Source organism: Neovison vison, chromosome 1 (genome assembly GCF_020171115.1).
Source record: "Neovison vison isolate M4711 chromosome 1, ASM_NN_V1, whole genome shotgun sequence".
Taxonomy (NCBI): Eukaryota; Metazoa; Chordata; class Mammalia; order Carnivora; family Mustelidae; genus Neogale; species Neogale vison.
In genome coordinates, this window is record NC_058091.1 from 112,423,218 (window position 1) to 112,438,898 (window position 15,681).

General features: G+C 37.8%; 2 protein-coding genes across 3 annotated transcripts in view; one reads left to right on the forward strand and one right to left on the reverse strand.

The window, feature by feature from the left end:
- Nucleotides 1–4,341, forward strand: part of SMAP1 (small ArfGAP 1) — a 164,974-nt gene extending 160,633 nt beyond the window's left edge. For both annotated transcript variants that reach the window (XM_044254012.1, XM_044254020.1), the window contains 3 exons: nucleotides 33–204; nucleotides 999–1,312; nucleotides 3,386–4,341. In XM_044254012.1, the coding sequence (XP_044109947.1) occupies nucleotides 33–204; nucleotides 999–1,312; nucleotides 3,386–3,520 (621 nt within the window). In that variant the 3' untranslated portion in view covers nucleotides 3,521–4,341. The remainder of the gene's footprint in view (nucleotides 1–32; nucleotides 205–998; nucleotides 1,313–3,385) is intronic.
- Nucleotides 4,342–4,810: 469 nt separating this feature from the next.
- The window catches only part of B3GAT2 (beta-1,3-glucuronyltransferase 2), an 80,778-nt gene continuing 69,907 nt past the window's right edge, over nucleotides 4,811–15,681 (reverse strand). Inside the window, exons 3-4 of the mRNA XM_044254033.1 lie at nucleotides 4,983–5,131; nucleotides 4,811–4,897 (exon numbers count right to left, since the gene is read on the reverse strand). Coding sequence (XP_044109968.1) covers nucleotides 4,811–4,897; nucleotides 4,983–5,131 — 236 coding nt within the window. The remainder of the gene's footprint in view (nucleotides 4,898–4,982; nucleotides 5,132–15,681) is intronic.

Here is a 15,681-nt window from a genome sequence, read left to right on the forward strand (position 1 = left end):
AATTTGACAGCTTGTTTGGTTTTTGTTATCAGGGGACGCCCTCTATCCCTGCAGCTGCCACTCTGTCTACAGTAATATCTGGGGATCTGGATCTATTCACTGAGCAAACTACAAAGTCAGAAGAGGTGGCAAAGAAACAACTCTCCAAAGACTCCATCTTATCTTTGTATGGTACAGGAACCATTCAGCAACAGAGTACTCCTGGTAATTCATTTTAAAATCTGCGGTAACAACTTGTAGTGACATTACTAGAAATATCCCCATTGTGTTATTTTTCCATGTAATGAGTGCTTTTGTTGCAATTTGTTCAAATACAAAATTGAAATGAATCATTAGAATTAAGCATATTACAGGATTCATAAAACTTTATTCACTTAGAATTAACAAGCTGTTCATGTATCACTTAACAAGCTTACAGGAAATGGTTTTTGAAGAATTACCTTGATTTGCATGAAGTTTACAACTTTGTATACAGTATTTTTCTGTTGGTAAACAATAAGCATGGTTATCACAAGAATTCCAAAACTTTGAGTTTTTAATTAAAATGAAATACTGCACAGTAAGATTTGTTGTTTACATAATCTGTTAGACCTCTTTTCTCTATATAGTGAGCTGAAGTTAGAGAACATCCCACCTGCTTCTATTAAAGGCAGACACCATCAACTCTCACTTGTGTGTTTGATAGGGGGAGCCCAGTGGTACACATCTGCACTAACAGCACATAATCTTATGCAATAGTTATAGAAAATACCCAAACTATGTAGCATAAGATTTATTTGTCCTAATTAAATGTGCTCAGGTTTATAACTGCCTTCTGGAAGTAACCAGTTCTGAGAGTATTGGTAGGAGTTTGATCAGTAGGAGCAGACTGGAATTAAAATTTTTGCCGCGGGTAGTTCAGAAAGATGGTGATCCTTTTTCTGTGATTATAGAGGTAAGTGCAGTTATATACAGTAGTCCTGTTTTCTCATTTTCTTCTCATGGTTCTTAAAATGTAGGTGTGTTTATGGGACCCACAAATATACCATTTACCTCACAAGCACCGACTGCATTTCAAGGTTTTCCATCAATGGGCGTGCCTGTGCCTACACCTGCAGCTCCTGGCCTTCTTGGAAATGTGATGGGACAGAGTGCAAGCATGATGGTGGGCATGCCCATGCCCAATGGGTTTATGGGAAACGCACAAACCAGTGTGATGCCACTTCCTCCAAATGTGGTTGGCCCCCAAGGAGGAATGGTGGGACAGATGGGTGCACCCCAGAGTAAGTTTGGCCTGCCGCAAGCTCAACAGCCCCAATGGAACCTCTCACAGGTAAGGGGTCATTTCCAAAATCAAACAGACTGGATTTATTTTCTAAGTGGTTTTATTTAATCTAACAACCTGGCAGAAAGATTTGAGTAGGGGTAATGTATAAGGTGAGAACTGTTCATAGGTATTACGAAGTTACATCACATAGACAAATGAGCTGTCACTGACTGTATTGAGAATATGCGGTAAAGAAATGTTAACCATTTTTTTTCATTTCAGGTTATAACACTGGCGAACATCCTATTTGTAATCACTAGAAATTATCTGGGGCATCTTGAGAGACTTCTTGTCTGTTCCACGCCTTTCCCCCAACCCCCCATGGAAATTAGCATCAAGCTTTTAACCCAGCTCCCTGGTGGAATATTTTAATAATCCACTTAGACCAGCCTCCTCTTCTCAAAGCACTATTTTATGAGGGATCTAGGCTGTTCTTTATGTCATTTGACTACTGCCCTTGGTTTTATAAGAAATACTTTTGTTTAAAAACCTTTATAATGTTGGGTTTCCTTTTTACTTAGGGACAGGTCCACATTTGTCTCAGACATCACTTCGTATGTTAATTTAAAGCCAAAAGCTGACATTTTAGTATACCCTCTTTCAAATCCGTTTCTCTTTTAGTGCTCCATTATTCTGACCTTAGACTTGGGTTCATGCTCCAGCAACTCTTCCCTTCACAGTTCTTATTTGATGTTCCTCTGGCATTTGGGGGATCTTGCTTTCTATTCTGGTCAGCTGTTTACCTTGAGAGCATTCTGAAAACAGTCTATAGTGATAATTAACATTACCAAAACACTGTATATCACATGAATATTATTACGGTCACGATTTATAGTAATCTTCACACCCAGTGTGGGGTTCATACTCAAAACCCTGAGGTCGAGAGTTCTATCCTCCACTGACTGAGCCAGCCAGGCACCCCTCTAGTCACTATTTAAAGGAATTACCGGGGGATGGCTCAGTTGGTTAAGCATTGGACTCTTGATCTCTATCCTCTGGGAACCTCAAGTACCAAATGGCAGTAACAGCTATTGTGTAGACAAAGTGCTGAAGCACATCCAGCTCAGGTTAAGGTGCTGGATGAATCCGTAAGGAGTTAGCATTGGCCCTTACTTGCAGGCATGCTGAGGGGTGCTGCTGTTTTCCACAACCCTCTCAGTGCAAGATTGTTATAGCATCCTTTAGTAGGTATGAGGAACTAGACACTTATGCCTTATCAGCAATGTGGGGTACATTAGTGTCTTTGCAAAATAACAAATAAACTTTATTAAGAATACATTCCAACACTGAGCATAGATTTTGAATCCACTCTGTGCTTTGTGCTAAATCTTACCTTTCCTTTACTTATCATCAATCTTAGAAAGGAGAAGGTTAGGATGCTTCTATACATATATGATTCCAGTCTGGAATAAAAATACAGGTAACCTTACACCTTATGTAATGAAAATTAATTTTAGATGTTTAGTGGTTAACTGAGCTAAAGAAAAGTTATGCTTTATGACCTTTTTTAATATTTAGAAAATAGAACCATTTAACATTTTAATAAAGACAGAATAATAGCTGTCATACACAACATATAATTTTGGAATATTTTACTTTCTAAAATTTCCCCATTCCTTACCGTTAAAGCACGACATTCTGGTAGAGTTGAAAGTTAGGATAGTGGACTCAGATACAAATTCAAAGATTGCTTTGCTACTTTTTTTTTTTTTTTTCAATTTGAGGTTAATCTTTGGCGGACAAAAAAAATGAAGTCTTGAAAATGAATAAATAGAATATAATTGAGATCATTTTATGGACAGTGTTAAAAAAGGTGGAAGGAAATAAAGAACAGGAAGGGAACAAAGTAGCTTTCTCTAGGGAAATATTGTTTGGTAGTCTGCTTTTACTCTGGTGCTTTGACTAATTCTTACATTGATGAAAAATACTTACATTTGCTATTAAACATCTGATAAATTAATCTCAAATAAAGGCAGCTTCTAATACAACAGGGTAACTTAAAAATGTCTAACTATGGCTAAAGAAACAAGAATTAAAAGTGAAGTAAGCCTCTTAAAATAAGATTTTTATATTTCACAGATGAATCAGCAAATGGCTGGCATGAGTATCAGTAGTACGACCCCAACAGTGGGTTTCGGCCAGCCCCCCAACACAACAGCAGGATGGTCTGGAAGCTCATCGGGTCAGACTCTCAGCACACAGCTGTGGAAATGAAAACTGCAATGCAAGTTTCATCCAGAACTACCACCTGACATTCCTTGCTAAAACGCATCTAGTTCCCCTGTTTATTCATGTACATATATTTTTTTCTTTTTCCCCATTTGTTCATATTAAGAATTATCTGACTGACCGTGTTGGTCTGTACTGATTAAATTTGATGTGAAAAGCAGGTTGAGAAACCATTTTATGTCAAGGGCAGCTTAGCTCCTTTCCCATGATTTCATAGACCACATTATTTGAGAAGCTGCTCAGTCAACTTGCATAATCAGTTTTACTCAATAAAATTATAGCTCTAATGTCTGCATATAAGGGAAGTAGTTATCATGTTAGTAATACCTCTAACAGTATAAACCCCACCCCCAAATTAGCCAGTAATCCTGTAGGAAGGTACTGTATGATCGAACATTTAATCATATAAATAGAATGTAAATGTATCACTGAGCACTGTTTTCTAGTGTATCAAAATTCTTTTATTTCATCATTCATTTCACTGTGCTGTTGTTATGATGTGCTTAACAGGGAACGTGGTTAGTGAAAGGAAGATAAACCTGGATGTTACTACAAAACTTAGTTTAACAAATGTTTAAAGAACTCAAATTTTATCTGCCTCTCTTGTAATTTGGAGCTCTTCTTATGTACATAGTGCTAATGACACGAAGACCTTTCTCTGCACTATATGCAAACAGGGTAACTAAACAAAGCCACTTTCAATCCTTGAAGGTATATCCAGGTTTATGACAGTAATTGTGTTTACATCTTATGGTGCCTAGTATTGACAAAATGTTATATCCCTATATTAAACAGATGAATCCATAGACCTTTTATTTTTGTGGGTTTTATTTCCTACAGTGTATACTGCCACCAACCTTACAGAACTTACTTAACATTGCAAAGTGAGGAATTGGGAACATTTAGTTCACAAAATGCCTGTTATTTGTTTCTAAAACCTGCTAAGTTCTACCAATTATAAGGCCAAATGGGAAAAAAAAAAGTACATAAGATACTCACAATGGTATCCTGCAGCGGCACTAGCTGTACTGTACAAAGAACCAATTCAGTTGTAGGGAAGACATGCAGAACAAATGAAAACAAAAGCATACACTTGCTGCCACCCCATCAGCTGTGTGAACTGACCAGCTCTGCTGAAACAGATGCCTTGTCAGATGCCAACATGGGCTGTCGTCCTGAAGCCAAGCGAACAATACCTGAATGTTCTGCAGCCTGACCTCCGGGCTCCTCTCCCACGTCCACTAGCCGTCAAACTGCACCAGCTGCTGCTTCAGTTTATACCTCAATTTTCACTGTGTCCAGGCGGTACTTCGGCTCATTGGCTAGGTTAACCTTCTCTGTCCGAGTGTGCCACACGAGAACCTGGAGGGGAGGGAAATCTTTTGGGTAGCCACACTTCTTAACGCTGACACTCAACAAGGTCAAGCAGCACAAGTGAAATGAATACCTTGGTGCAATTACTTGCTTTGGGTTCCAGTTCTTCAACTGTTGTTATCTGTTTTAGAAAATCAGATTCTTGCATCCCTGGCTGGGATCCACGACGCTTAAATACGGCTTTTGGATTGGACAAGATGACTTGAAGACTTACAGCAAATCCTTTGTGAAAAGTTTAAAAAAAAAAAAAGACTTTAAAATAAAATACTGGTGTACTTCTCTTTTTTCTTTAAAAATTTGGACGCATCAAAATTTTTTTTAAATGCCAAGTATGTGCCAGGTCTTGGTTCACGAAGTTGAATTTAGGCATTACACGTGTGACTGTCTCAAAAGGAAAACCAGTCATCACAATGTAGTACCTTCAGGGCCACGACAAATGTGTGTGCGTGGGGTGAGAGCAGAGACAACATCTACCCATAAAATACAAAGTCTAGGCTGTTGCTAATCAGCTGCTGGTTCACAGAGGTCCCCACGCCCCGACACTCGGCTCTCTGGGAATGAAGAACTACATGTGGTTGAAGAGCACACAGACTTACCAGTCCTCTGGGTATGAGTGTGCCCACCCAGGTCTCCTGCCTGTTCTTTAACATTTTTATGTGTGCTCTTACCTGAACCAGTGCTGCTGTGATTTGTGATTTACTTTAAATTTAGAAGACTGGGGAGTAGAAGTCAGTTAGGAAGGAAATGAAAAGTAGAGAAACATTTGGTTTAAATTTCCAGTTTGGTTCAACCTGACAAGGGTGGGGGGTTTGGAAATCCGTGCAGGAGGTATCAGTCCCATTTGATAAATTTGGTTTTGGGGCTTAGTTTCTTTAAGGAAACAAATGACTGTCAATTTCTTTCAATGGTTTAGTCATAAAAATTATTACTATTTATATCTGTAGTTTAATAAACCCTGTTTTAAAGGCTTAGCCAGTAAACACTCTACAAGCTATCTAAGTAAACAACTGCTACAAACTTTGTAGTTGTTCTGAAAGTCTGAAGCCCTAGACCTCTGCTGGTGATGACTAAGCAGACACTCTAAAGTCAGACACCTTCCCAGAATTAGCTGTGAGGACCAATCCCCAGGAGCACTTCTTAGCAACATTTTGCCCTCTTCATTAACTGAGTTGATTTGTGGTGGTTTTGTTTTGTTTTGTTTTGTTTTTCAAAAGTGTAGTTAACAAAGTAAGTACCAAATAATCCCAGGCAGTAACTGGGGAGTTGTGAGAAAACCACAACCAGCATTCTCATTACCTCTCCACCTGCCAGACTGGGCCAGTCCCACATCTAGGCCCTGCCTCCTCTACAGGAACACCTCCCGCGAAGCCAACTACAAACACATCACATGCTGAGTGACACATAATAAAGCCTTAACCTGAGGACCAGTATCCTCCACAAATCCTGGGGGGAAGCAGCACATTCTAGCAGAAGGAACATTAAATCTGGAATTAGAAGCCTTTTGTTTTTGCCTGGATCCTTGTACTTGGGACATTGGTCAAGTCACTTAAACTTTCTTGATCCTGAAACTTCCCCATATCCTCATCTGCAAGAGATGTGACGCATTTTCAGCTCACTGTAAAATTAGTGAATGGAAAGACCCCACTAACCGCAAAGCAGTGTTCGACACAGTATATAAATAAAAACACCATTATAAATATCACGAAGGGCAGGTGGCTTACAGCTGGACAACGGTTGATGATAGGAAAAGGGCCTGTGAAAGTGGTGGCAGAATCAGGCCACCTGCATGCATCTCGCACCCCTAGCCTACCAAGTCTGAAGCCTTCCTCAGACAGCTAAAACAGCCACAGACCTCTTCAGCAAAAAGCCAAAGGTTCAAATTCACACATAAAAAGTGACTTTTCTAGTAGGTGAACTTTGACTTTAGTGTCCTATGATGCCTTCTTTTTCTATAGATGAGGACTGCCCTTCTCAATCACTCACGATTCAGGTATATTTTTCACATGGCTTCAAGGTCCTATTTCCCCGTCTTACTAAAAAACAAAACCCAAAAACATAGAGAAGTCTGTCAGAAAATGCTCTGAACCCACTTTGATTCTCTTCATTTTCCCTTATCTTTAACACATTCATCATGGTGACCACTGAATGTATATTTTCTTGCTTTCCTTGGTTCAGGAACAACCTTCTGTTTCTTACAAGCAAACTTCCATAGCACAGTGTACAACTTCCACAAGCAAAGCGGATGGCTGGCCCTTTCCTGGCCTCACTGGAGGACAGGGTGCACCTGGCAGGCCAGCACCCTGGGAAGAGACGGTAGTGGGTGGCCCACCACAGTAACAAAGTGGTTTTCTGTTTTCTAACACCCAAGGGGGAGGTGGGCAATTCAGATGCTCTTCAGTCTCCTACCCCCTTTGCTGCGCCCCTGCTCAATGAGTGCCTCAAAGGAAGCAGGTCCCAGCCAGCATGTAGGAACCACACACTAACTGGGCCCAAACTCTGGGTTGCCTTTCAGGGAATCATCTGACCTGCTATGAAACTGAGGGAATTAGAGAGCTCTCCTTCTAAAAGCAGCACAAAGACTTTCTAGCCCCTTAAACCACTGCTTCCAACCCAAGATGGATATTTTGGGTTTTCTTAATTTCCAAGTATTTATGCCTCAAGTATTATATGTACCCTTTTTACTAGTGAAATTAATTTAGCATTAAGGATATCAGTGGTAGTTTTTGAGATACTAGGAGCCTTACAAAAATCAAGGGAGTAGGATTCTCTGTCCTATGGATGTATAAAAAAATAAAATGCAAATTAAAACTGGTTATCAAATCTTAGCAGGACTTCCTGACTTAAGGTGAAGTAGAGGTAGGGTGGAGATAACTGTCTCCTATGTATGTGTATATACCTGTGTGTGTATATGTATGCATGTCTGTGCATATAAATATATGGATGTATGTAATAAATTCATGTTACACATGCTCTATATAAACATAACCTAATATACATATATTTTCTAGTACCTAGCAACATAAAATCCAAAATACCTGAGCTACAAAAATTAGCATATGCACAAACTGGAAAATACAGCCCCATAATGAAAACAGTCAACAGAAATCAACAGAATCAGTCAACAGAAATAATAATATCTGTAACAGAAATAATACAGAACAAAGCTATTAAAACGTAAATAAACCTCATATGTTCAAAAAGGTAGAGGAAAGACTGAGCATGCTAAGGAGATACAGAAGATAGAAAAAAGACCCAAAAGTATCCCACTGTTGTAAAAAATATACTGGCTGGTATTAGCTGCTAAGACATTGCAGAATGAAAGACTAGTAAACCTAAAGACATAACAACCAAAACTACCAAAAGGTAGTGACCTTTTCTGTACACACAAGTCACAGAAACCTAATGAAAGGTGGAAAGGGGATAGAAAATAAAAATTAAAGAAATAACAGAAAACTTATGAATTTGATCAATAAGGATATATAAGATTTAACCAACTTGACCTGACATTTTAGGGCACTCCATCTAACAAAACAATACACAAAATTCTCAAGTACAGATGGAATATTGTCAAAACAGGCCACAGTCTGGGTCATAAATTAAATCTCAATAAATTTAAAAGAACTCAAATCATACCAAGTATTTCTCTGACCACAATGGAATTCAAATAGAAATCACCGATACGACGATATCTGGAAAATCTCCAAATATTTGGATACCAAACAATGTAATTCTAAATAAGTTAGGATATAAGGAGAAATCAAAAGAGAAATGAGAAAGTGGTTAACTGAATGAAAACAAAAACAAGAATGTGGGATGCATCTAAAACAGTACTGAAGGGGCGCCTAGGTGGCTCTGTCCGTTGAGCATCTGACTCTTGATTCTGGCTCAGGTCATGAGTTCCGAATCCTCCTGGATTCAGTTGGTTGGATTCATGGCATTCCATCATGACTGAGGTTTATTCCAAGACTGCAATATTGGTTTAACATTTCAAAATCAATCAGTATAATTCACCAAGTTAGACGTAAAAAGAAAAAAAAATTATCATAATGGAGAAAATGAATTTGACAAAATCCAATATCAAGATTTTTTAAAAGCTACTCAGCAAACTAATAAAAGAACTTCCTCAACTTGATAAAGGGCATCTACAAAATACCTATTGCCAATATTACATATGCTTCATGGTAAAAAACAGTGGTAATCCCTTGAAGACTGGAATGAGGCAAGGTTGTCTGCTCTCAATTTTTATTCAACAGTGTACTGGAAGTCCTAGTCATTGCAATAAGGGAAAACAAAAACCAGACAAATGGGAAAGGAAAAAGCAAGTCCAGCAAATCTCTTCCTCCATCCAGCCCTAGTTAAAAGCATCAGTAGTGCTTACCAGTACCTTCTATTGTGTATCAGTCTCACCTCTATATACTTGTCCCACCAGAATATTCTCTTTTCTAACTACACATAACCTAATCTCAAGCAAGACTGTTAAAAGCCAAAACTTTTCCTAATTTCCAAAGGATAGGTTTTGGCAACAGTACCAGTCTGGTCACGAGAAAGATACTAATGATATTTTTGTCCTGACAGCCACTCTGGCTAATGGTATTAGAATGCTGGGCTCCTGACACACTTCCACTACTGGCAATAGGTATCAGGTAATTTCAGAAGTCGGTCTCTACTCACTTGAAATTAAAAAAAAAAAAATGACAACAATTTTCAAATTAAAACATATACATGTATATATAGGGGCGCCTGGGTGGCTTAGTTGGTCAAGTGTCTGCCTTTGGCTCACGTCATGATCTCAGGGTCCTGGGACTGAGCCCTGCACTAGACTCCCTGCTTCGTGGGGAGTGTGTTTCTCCCTCTGCCCCTACCCCTCTCCTGAGCACAAGCTCACTTGCTCTCTCCCTTCTCAAATAAATAAAATCTTAAAAACATATATACAGGGGCGCCTGGGTGGCTCAGTGGGTTAAGCCGCTGCCTTCGGCTCAGGTCATGATCCCAGGGTCCTAGGATCGAGTCCCACATCGGGCTCTCTGCTCGGCAGAGAGCCTGCTTCTTCCTCTCTTTCGGCCTGCCTCTCTGCCTACTTGTGATCTCTGTCTGTCAAATAAATAAATAAAATCTTTAAAAAAAAAACAAAACCATATATACACACACACATAAATTGTCTCAGGGAATTGTCTTAGAAAGAAAGATGTGTGTGTGTGGCACTTCTCTTCCGTAATTCTTTCTGAGGTGATCCACTCTCATAGCTCTTCCTAGCAGAGCACATCTGATCTTTCGGAGAGAGTGTGAGAGTGTCTGTGTGTGAGTGTGTGTGTATGAATCTTCCTTATCTACCCACCCCTTTATTGAGATATAATTCATAATACTGAAATTTGCCTTTTCAAAGGATGGGAGTAAGTGGCTTTCATTATATTCATAACTCTGGGCACCTTTTAAAATTCTTCTTTCTCTATTGAATGGTCTTGGCACCCCTGGCAAAAATCAACTGACTAGAGTATAAAAGTTTATCTATGCTCTGTCGTTTCCATTCTATTCATTCATATGCTTATCTTTATGCCAGTGCCATACTATTACTGTAACTTTATGTACTAAGTTTTCAGATCAGGAAGTTTAAGTCTTCCAACTTTGCTCTTTTTCAAAATTGTTTTGGCTATTTTGAGTCCCTTCCTTTCCCATATGAATTTTTTTTTAAGATTTTATTTATTTATTTGACAGAGATCACAAGTAGGCAGAGAGGCAGGCAGAGAGAGAGGAGGAAGCAGGCTCCCCGCCGAGCAGAGAGCCCGATGTGGGATTCAATCCCTGGACCCTGGGATCATGACCTGAGTGGAAGGCAGAGGCTTTAACCCACTGAGCCACCCAGGCGCCCCCCCCATATGAATTTTAAGGTAACTTTGACAATTTCTGCGAAAAGGGCAGCCAGAATCTTTATAGGAATTACCTTGAATCTATAGATTAATTTGGGGAATATTGCCATTTGAGTAATAGATCTTCTAACCCATAACAATGTCTCCTAATCCAGGAACAGAAGATGTCTATTTATTTAGTTCTTTAATTTCTCTGAATAACATTTTATAGTTTCTACTATACAAGTCTGATACTTATTTTGTTAAATTTATTACTAAGTATTTTATTGTTTCTGACACTGTTGTAAATAAAATTGTCTTAAGTTTCATTTTTCAGACTGCTCATTGCCAATGTATAGAAACACAACTGATTTCTTGTGCTGATCTTGTATCTGGCAACCCTGCTGGATTTATTTACTAGCATGAATAACTGTGATTTTTTTTTTTAAAGTAGACTCCAATACAGGACTTTAACTTATAATCCTGAGATCAAGAGTTGGACATTGAACCAACTGAGCCACCCAGGCATGCCTCGCCCCTCCTTTTTTTTTTTTTTTTAAAGATTTTATTTATTTATTTGACAGACAGAGATCACAAGTAGGCAGAGAGGCAGGCAGAGAGAGAGGGTGGAAGCAGGCTCCCCTCTGAGCAGAGAACCCGATGAGGGGTTTGATCCCAGCACCCTGGGATCATGACCTGAGCTGAATGCAGAGGCTTTAACCCACTGAACTACCCAGGTGCCCCATCCCCTCCTTTTTTAAAGTAGGCTCCGTGCCAGCATGGAGTGGAACAAGTTGTATATATATTCATGAGGATTTTCTATGTAAAAAAATCGTGCTTTGATAACTGAAGATATCCTCCTTTATAACCTGGATATCTTTTGTTCCTTTTTCTCAACTAATTACCTTGGCAACAACCTACACTACAACAGTGAATACAACTGTGAAGAGGGGTTATCCTTGTCATGATCTTGGGGGAAAGCTTTCATCTTCAGCTATTAAGTATTTTTTTTTCATAGATGCCCTGTATCAGATAAAAGATGTTATCAATCTAGTGTTTTTATCATGAAAAAATGAATTCTCTCACATACTTTTCCTGCATCTATTGATTTGATCAGGTGGCGCTTATTGTTTGTTCTATTGATACGTTGTATTACATTTACTGACCTTTGTATATGAACCAACCTTATACTACAGGGTTAAATCCTACCTACTCGTGATATATAATCCTTTTTATTGTATGTTGCTGGATTAACTCCACTAGTATTTTGTTTAGAATTTTTGCATCTATATTCATGAAGGATATTGGTCTATGGGTTTTTTTTTTTTTCTTATACAGTTTTAGTATGAGGATAACAGTGGCCTAATACAATCACTTCAAACATGTTCTCTCCTTACCATTTTTTGGAAATGTTGTGAAGGATTGGTTTTAACTCTTCTTTAAATGTTTGTTGGAATTCACTAGCAAAACCATCTGGAACTGGGCTTTTCTCTATAGAAGTTTTGTTGATTATTAATTCAATCTATTTATTATAGGTCTATTCAGATCTTCTATTTCCTTTTGAGTCAGTTTAGTTTTCTTAAGTAATCCTGTACACCTACACCCAATATGGAGCTTGAACTCATAGCCCTGAGATTAAGAGTTGCATGTTTCTACCAACTGAGCCAACCAGGTGCCCCTTGAGTCAGTTTTAATAGTCTTTCCATTAATTTGTCCATGTCATCTACATTATCTAATTTGTTGGCATACAATTTTTCATGCCTTTCTCTTATAGTCTTTTTAAAATGGTAGTAATGCTTCTGTTTTCATTTATGATTTTAGTAATTTGAGGCTGGCCTCCTTCTCCCTGGGCAGTTTAACTAAAAAGTTTGTCAATTTTCTTGATGTTTTTAAGAACAAACTTTTGGTTTTGCTGATTTCCTCTATTACTTTTCTATTGCCTATTTCATTTATTTTAGCCTAATCTTTATTTTCTTCCACTTGCTATTTTGGGTTTAGTCTGCTCTTCTGCTTCTAGTCTCTATGGTAAAAGATTAGGTTATTGGTTTCAGATCTTTCTTTTTAATAGAGGCATTTGTAAGTGTAAACTTTCCTTTAAGTACTGCTTTAGCTGCATTCCCTAAGCTTTAGTATGTTGTCTTTCCATTTTCATTCATCTAAAAATATTTTCCAATTTCCCTTGTGATATCTTCTTTGACCAAGTGGTTATGAGTATGCTGTTTAATTTCCATATGCTTTTAAATTTCAAACTCCTTTCTGGTAGTAATTTCTCATTTCATTCCAGCATGGCCCAAGAACATACTTTGTATGCTTTCAACTATTTTAAATTTATTAAGACTTCTTTTATGGCCCAACATAAAAATTACTTTATAGTCCATCCTAGAGAATGTTCAATTGTGCATTTAAAAAGAATGCATATTCTCTTGTTGAGTGAAGTATTCTCTAGATGTCACAGGTCTTGTTGATTTATAGTTCTTTTCAAGGCTTCTTAGTTTGTCTTCTAATTGTTCTGTTATTTAAAATGGAATACTGATGTTCGCAACTATTATTGTTGAACTGTATTTTCCCTTCAGTGCGGTCATTTCTGCTTTATGTATCTTAGGGCTCCATTGTAAGAAGCATATATATTTTCAACTACTGTATCTTTGTAAGGGACTGGCACTTTTATCATTATAAAATAACCCTTTTGTCTCTAGTAGCAATTCTGAAAGTCTATTTTGTCTGGTATTCATATAGTCATTCCAGCTCTTTTTTTGGTTCCTGTTTGCATGGCAAGTCTTTTTACATTCTTTTGCTTTCAACCTATTTTGATACAAAATGTTTTCCATGGAGAGCATTATACTTCCATCATGGTGCTTTTCGATTTGATGTTTTTTTTTTTTTTAATCCATTGTGCCCATATGTCTTTTGACTGAATTGTTTGATCTATTTATATTTAATGGAATTACTGGTAAATTAAAATTTACATCTGCCAGTTTGCTATTTGTTTCCTATATTTCTAATATCTTTTAATTCCTCTATTCCTCCACCACCATCTTATTTTGCATTAAAAGGATATTTATTAGTGTGTCATTTCATCAGTTATCTTTTCTTGTATAATATTTTTTGAGTGACTTATTTAGCAGTTGCCCTGAAGATTATAATTAGCATCATAACTTCTAACAGTTGAGTTTAAATCAATATCAATTTCAAGAGTACACAAAAACATTGCTCTTACCACAGTAGGCTCTAAGGGTGCCAGGGTGGCTCAGTTGGTTAAGTGACTGCCTTTGTCTCAGGTCATGATTCCAGAGTCCTGGGATCAAGTCCTGCATCAGGCTCCTAGCTCCATGGGGAGTCTGTTTCTCTCTCTGACCTTCTCCCTTCTCATGTTCTCTCTTTCTCTCTCAAATAAATAAATAAAATCTTTAAAAAAATAGTAAGCTCCATTATTCCTCCTTACTTCATGCTACTATCACAAAATTATGTCTATATTTTGTATCTGTCAACCCTGATTTCTTTTTTTTTTTAAAGATTTTATTTATTTATTTCACAGAGAGAGATCACAAGTAGGCAGAGAGGCAGGCAGAGAGAGAGGGGAGGAAGCAGGCTCCCCGCCGAGCAGAGAGCCTGATGCGGGGCTCGATCCCAAGACCCTGAGATCATGACCTGAGCTGCAGGCAGAGGCTTATCCCACTGAGCCACCCAGGTGCCCCTGTCAACCCTGATTTCTAATTATTATTTATGCAATTGTCTTTTAAATCAGAAAGTGGGGGGAAAAAGAGATAAAAATTACATTTGTACTCTCTTAAAAATTTACCTATACTATACTTTTATTGGTACTCATATTTGTGTGAATCAGAGTTACTGTCTGGTATCCTATCATTTCAGCCTGAAAGACTCCTTCAGTACTTCTTACAGGACATGTTTGCTAGTCATAAATTTTTCTGGCATTTGTTTATCAGGAATATATTAATTTCTCCATCATTTCTGAAGGATACTTATGCTAGATATAGCATTTTTGGTTGATAGTATTTGCAAAATTGATACACAAAAATTTGTTGCACTTCTATGCACTAGTAATGAGTATCACGAAGAGAAATTAAGAAAACATTCCCACCTACAATTGCCTCAGAAAGAATAAAATATAAGGAATATTTCAAACCTATAATAATAAAAAAAGTACAGTATTTGTATGAGACAGATACAGAGATAAATGAAATGGAAGAGCCCAGAAATAAACCCATGAATATATGATCAATTAATTTATGACAAAGGAGCCAAGACTATACAACAAGGATAGCACAGACTCTCCAATAAATGGTCTTGGGGAAACTGGACAACTACATGAAAAGAATGAAACTCAACCACTATCTTACACCATAAACAAAAATTAACTCCAAATAGATTAATGACTTGAATATTAAAACTGGAATCCATAAAACTCCTACACAAAAACATACATTGTAAGCTCCTTGATGGCAATCTTGGTAATGAATTTGGGATCTAATACCAAAAGAAAAGGCAAAAAGAGCAAAACAAATAAGTGTGACCACATCAAAATAAAAAAGCTTCAGCCCAGCAGAGGAAACCATCAGCAAAAATAAAAAGAGAATGGGAGAAAATGTTGGCAAATCATATTGCTAAGGGGGTTAACATCCAAAATATATAAAGAACTCCTATAACTCAAAACAAAACAAACCAGAACAATCTGATTTTAAAATGAGCAGAGGACCTGAATACACATTTTTCCAAAGAAAACATACAGAAGGCCAACAGAGACATGAAAAGATGCTCAACATCACTCACCATCAGGGAAATGGAAATCAAAACTTCAATGAGATATCACCTCACACATGTTAGAATGGCTAGAGTCAAAGAGACAAGAAATAAGCGTTGGCAAGGACATGGAGAAAAGGGGACCCATGCACACTGTGGGTAGGAATGCAA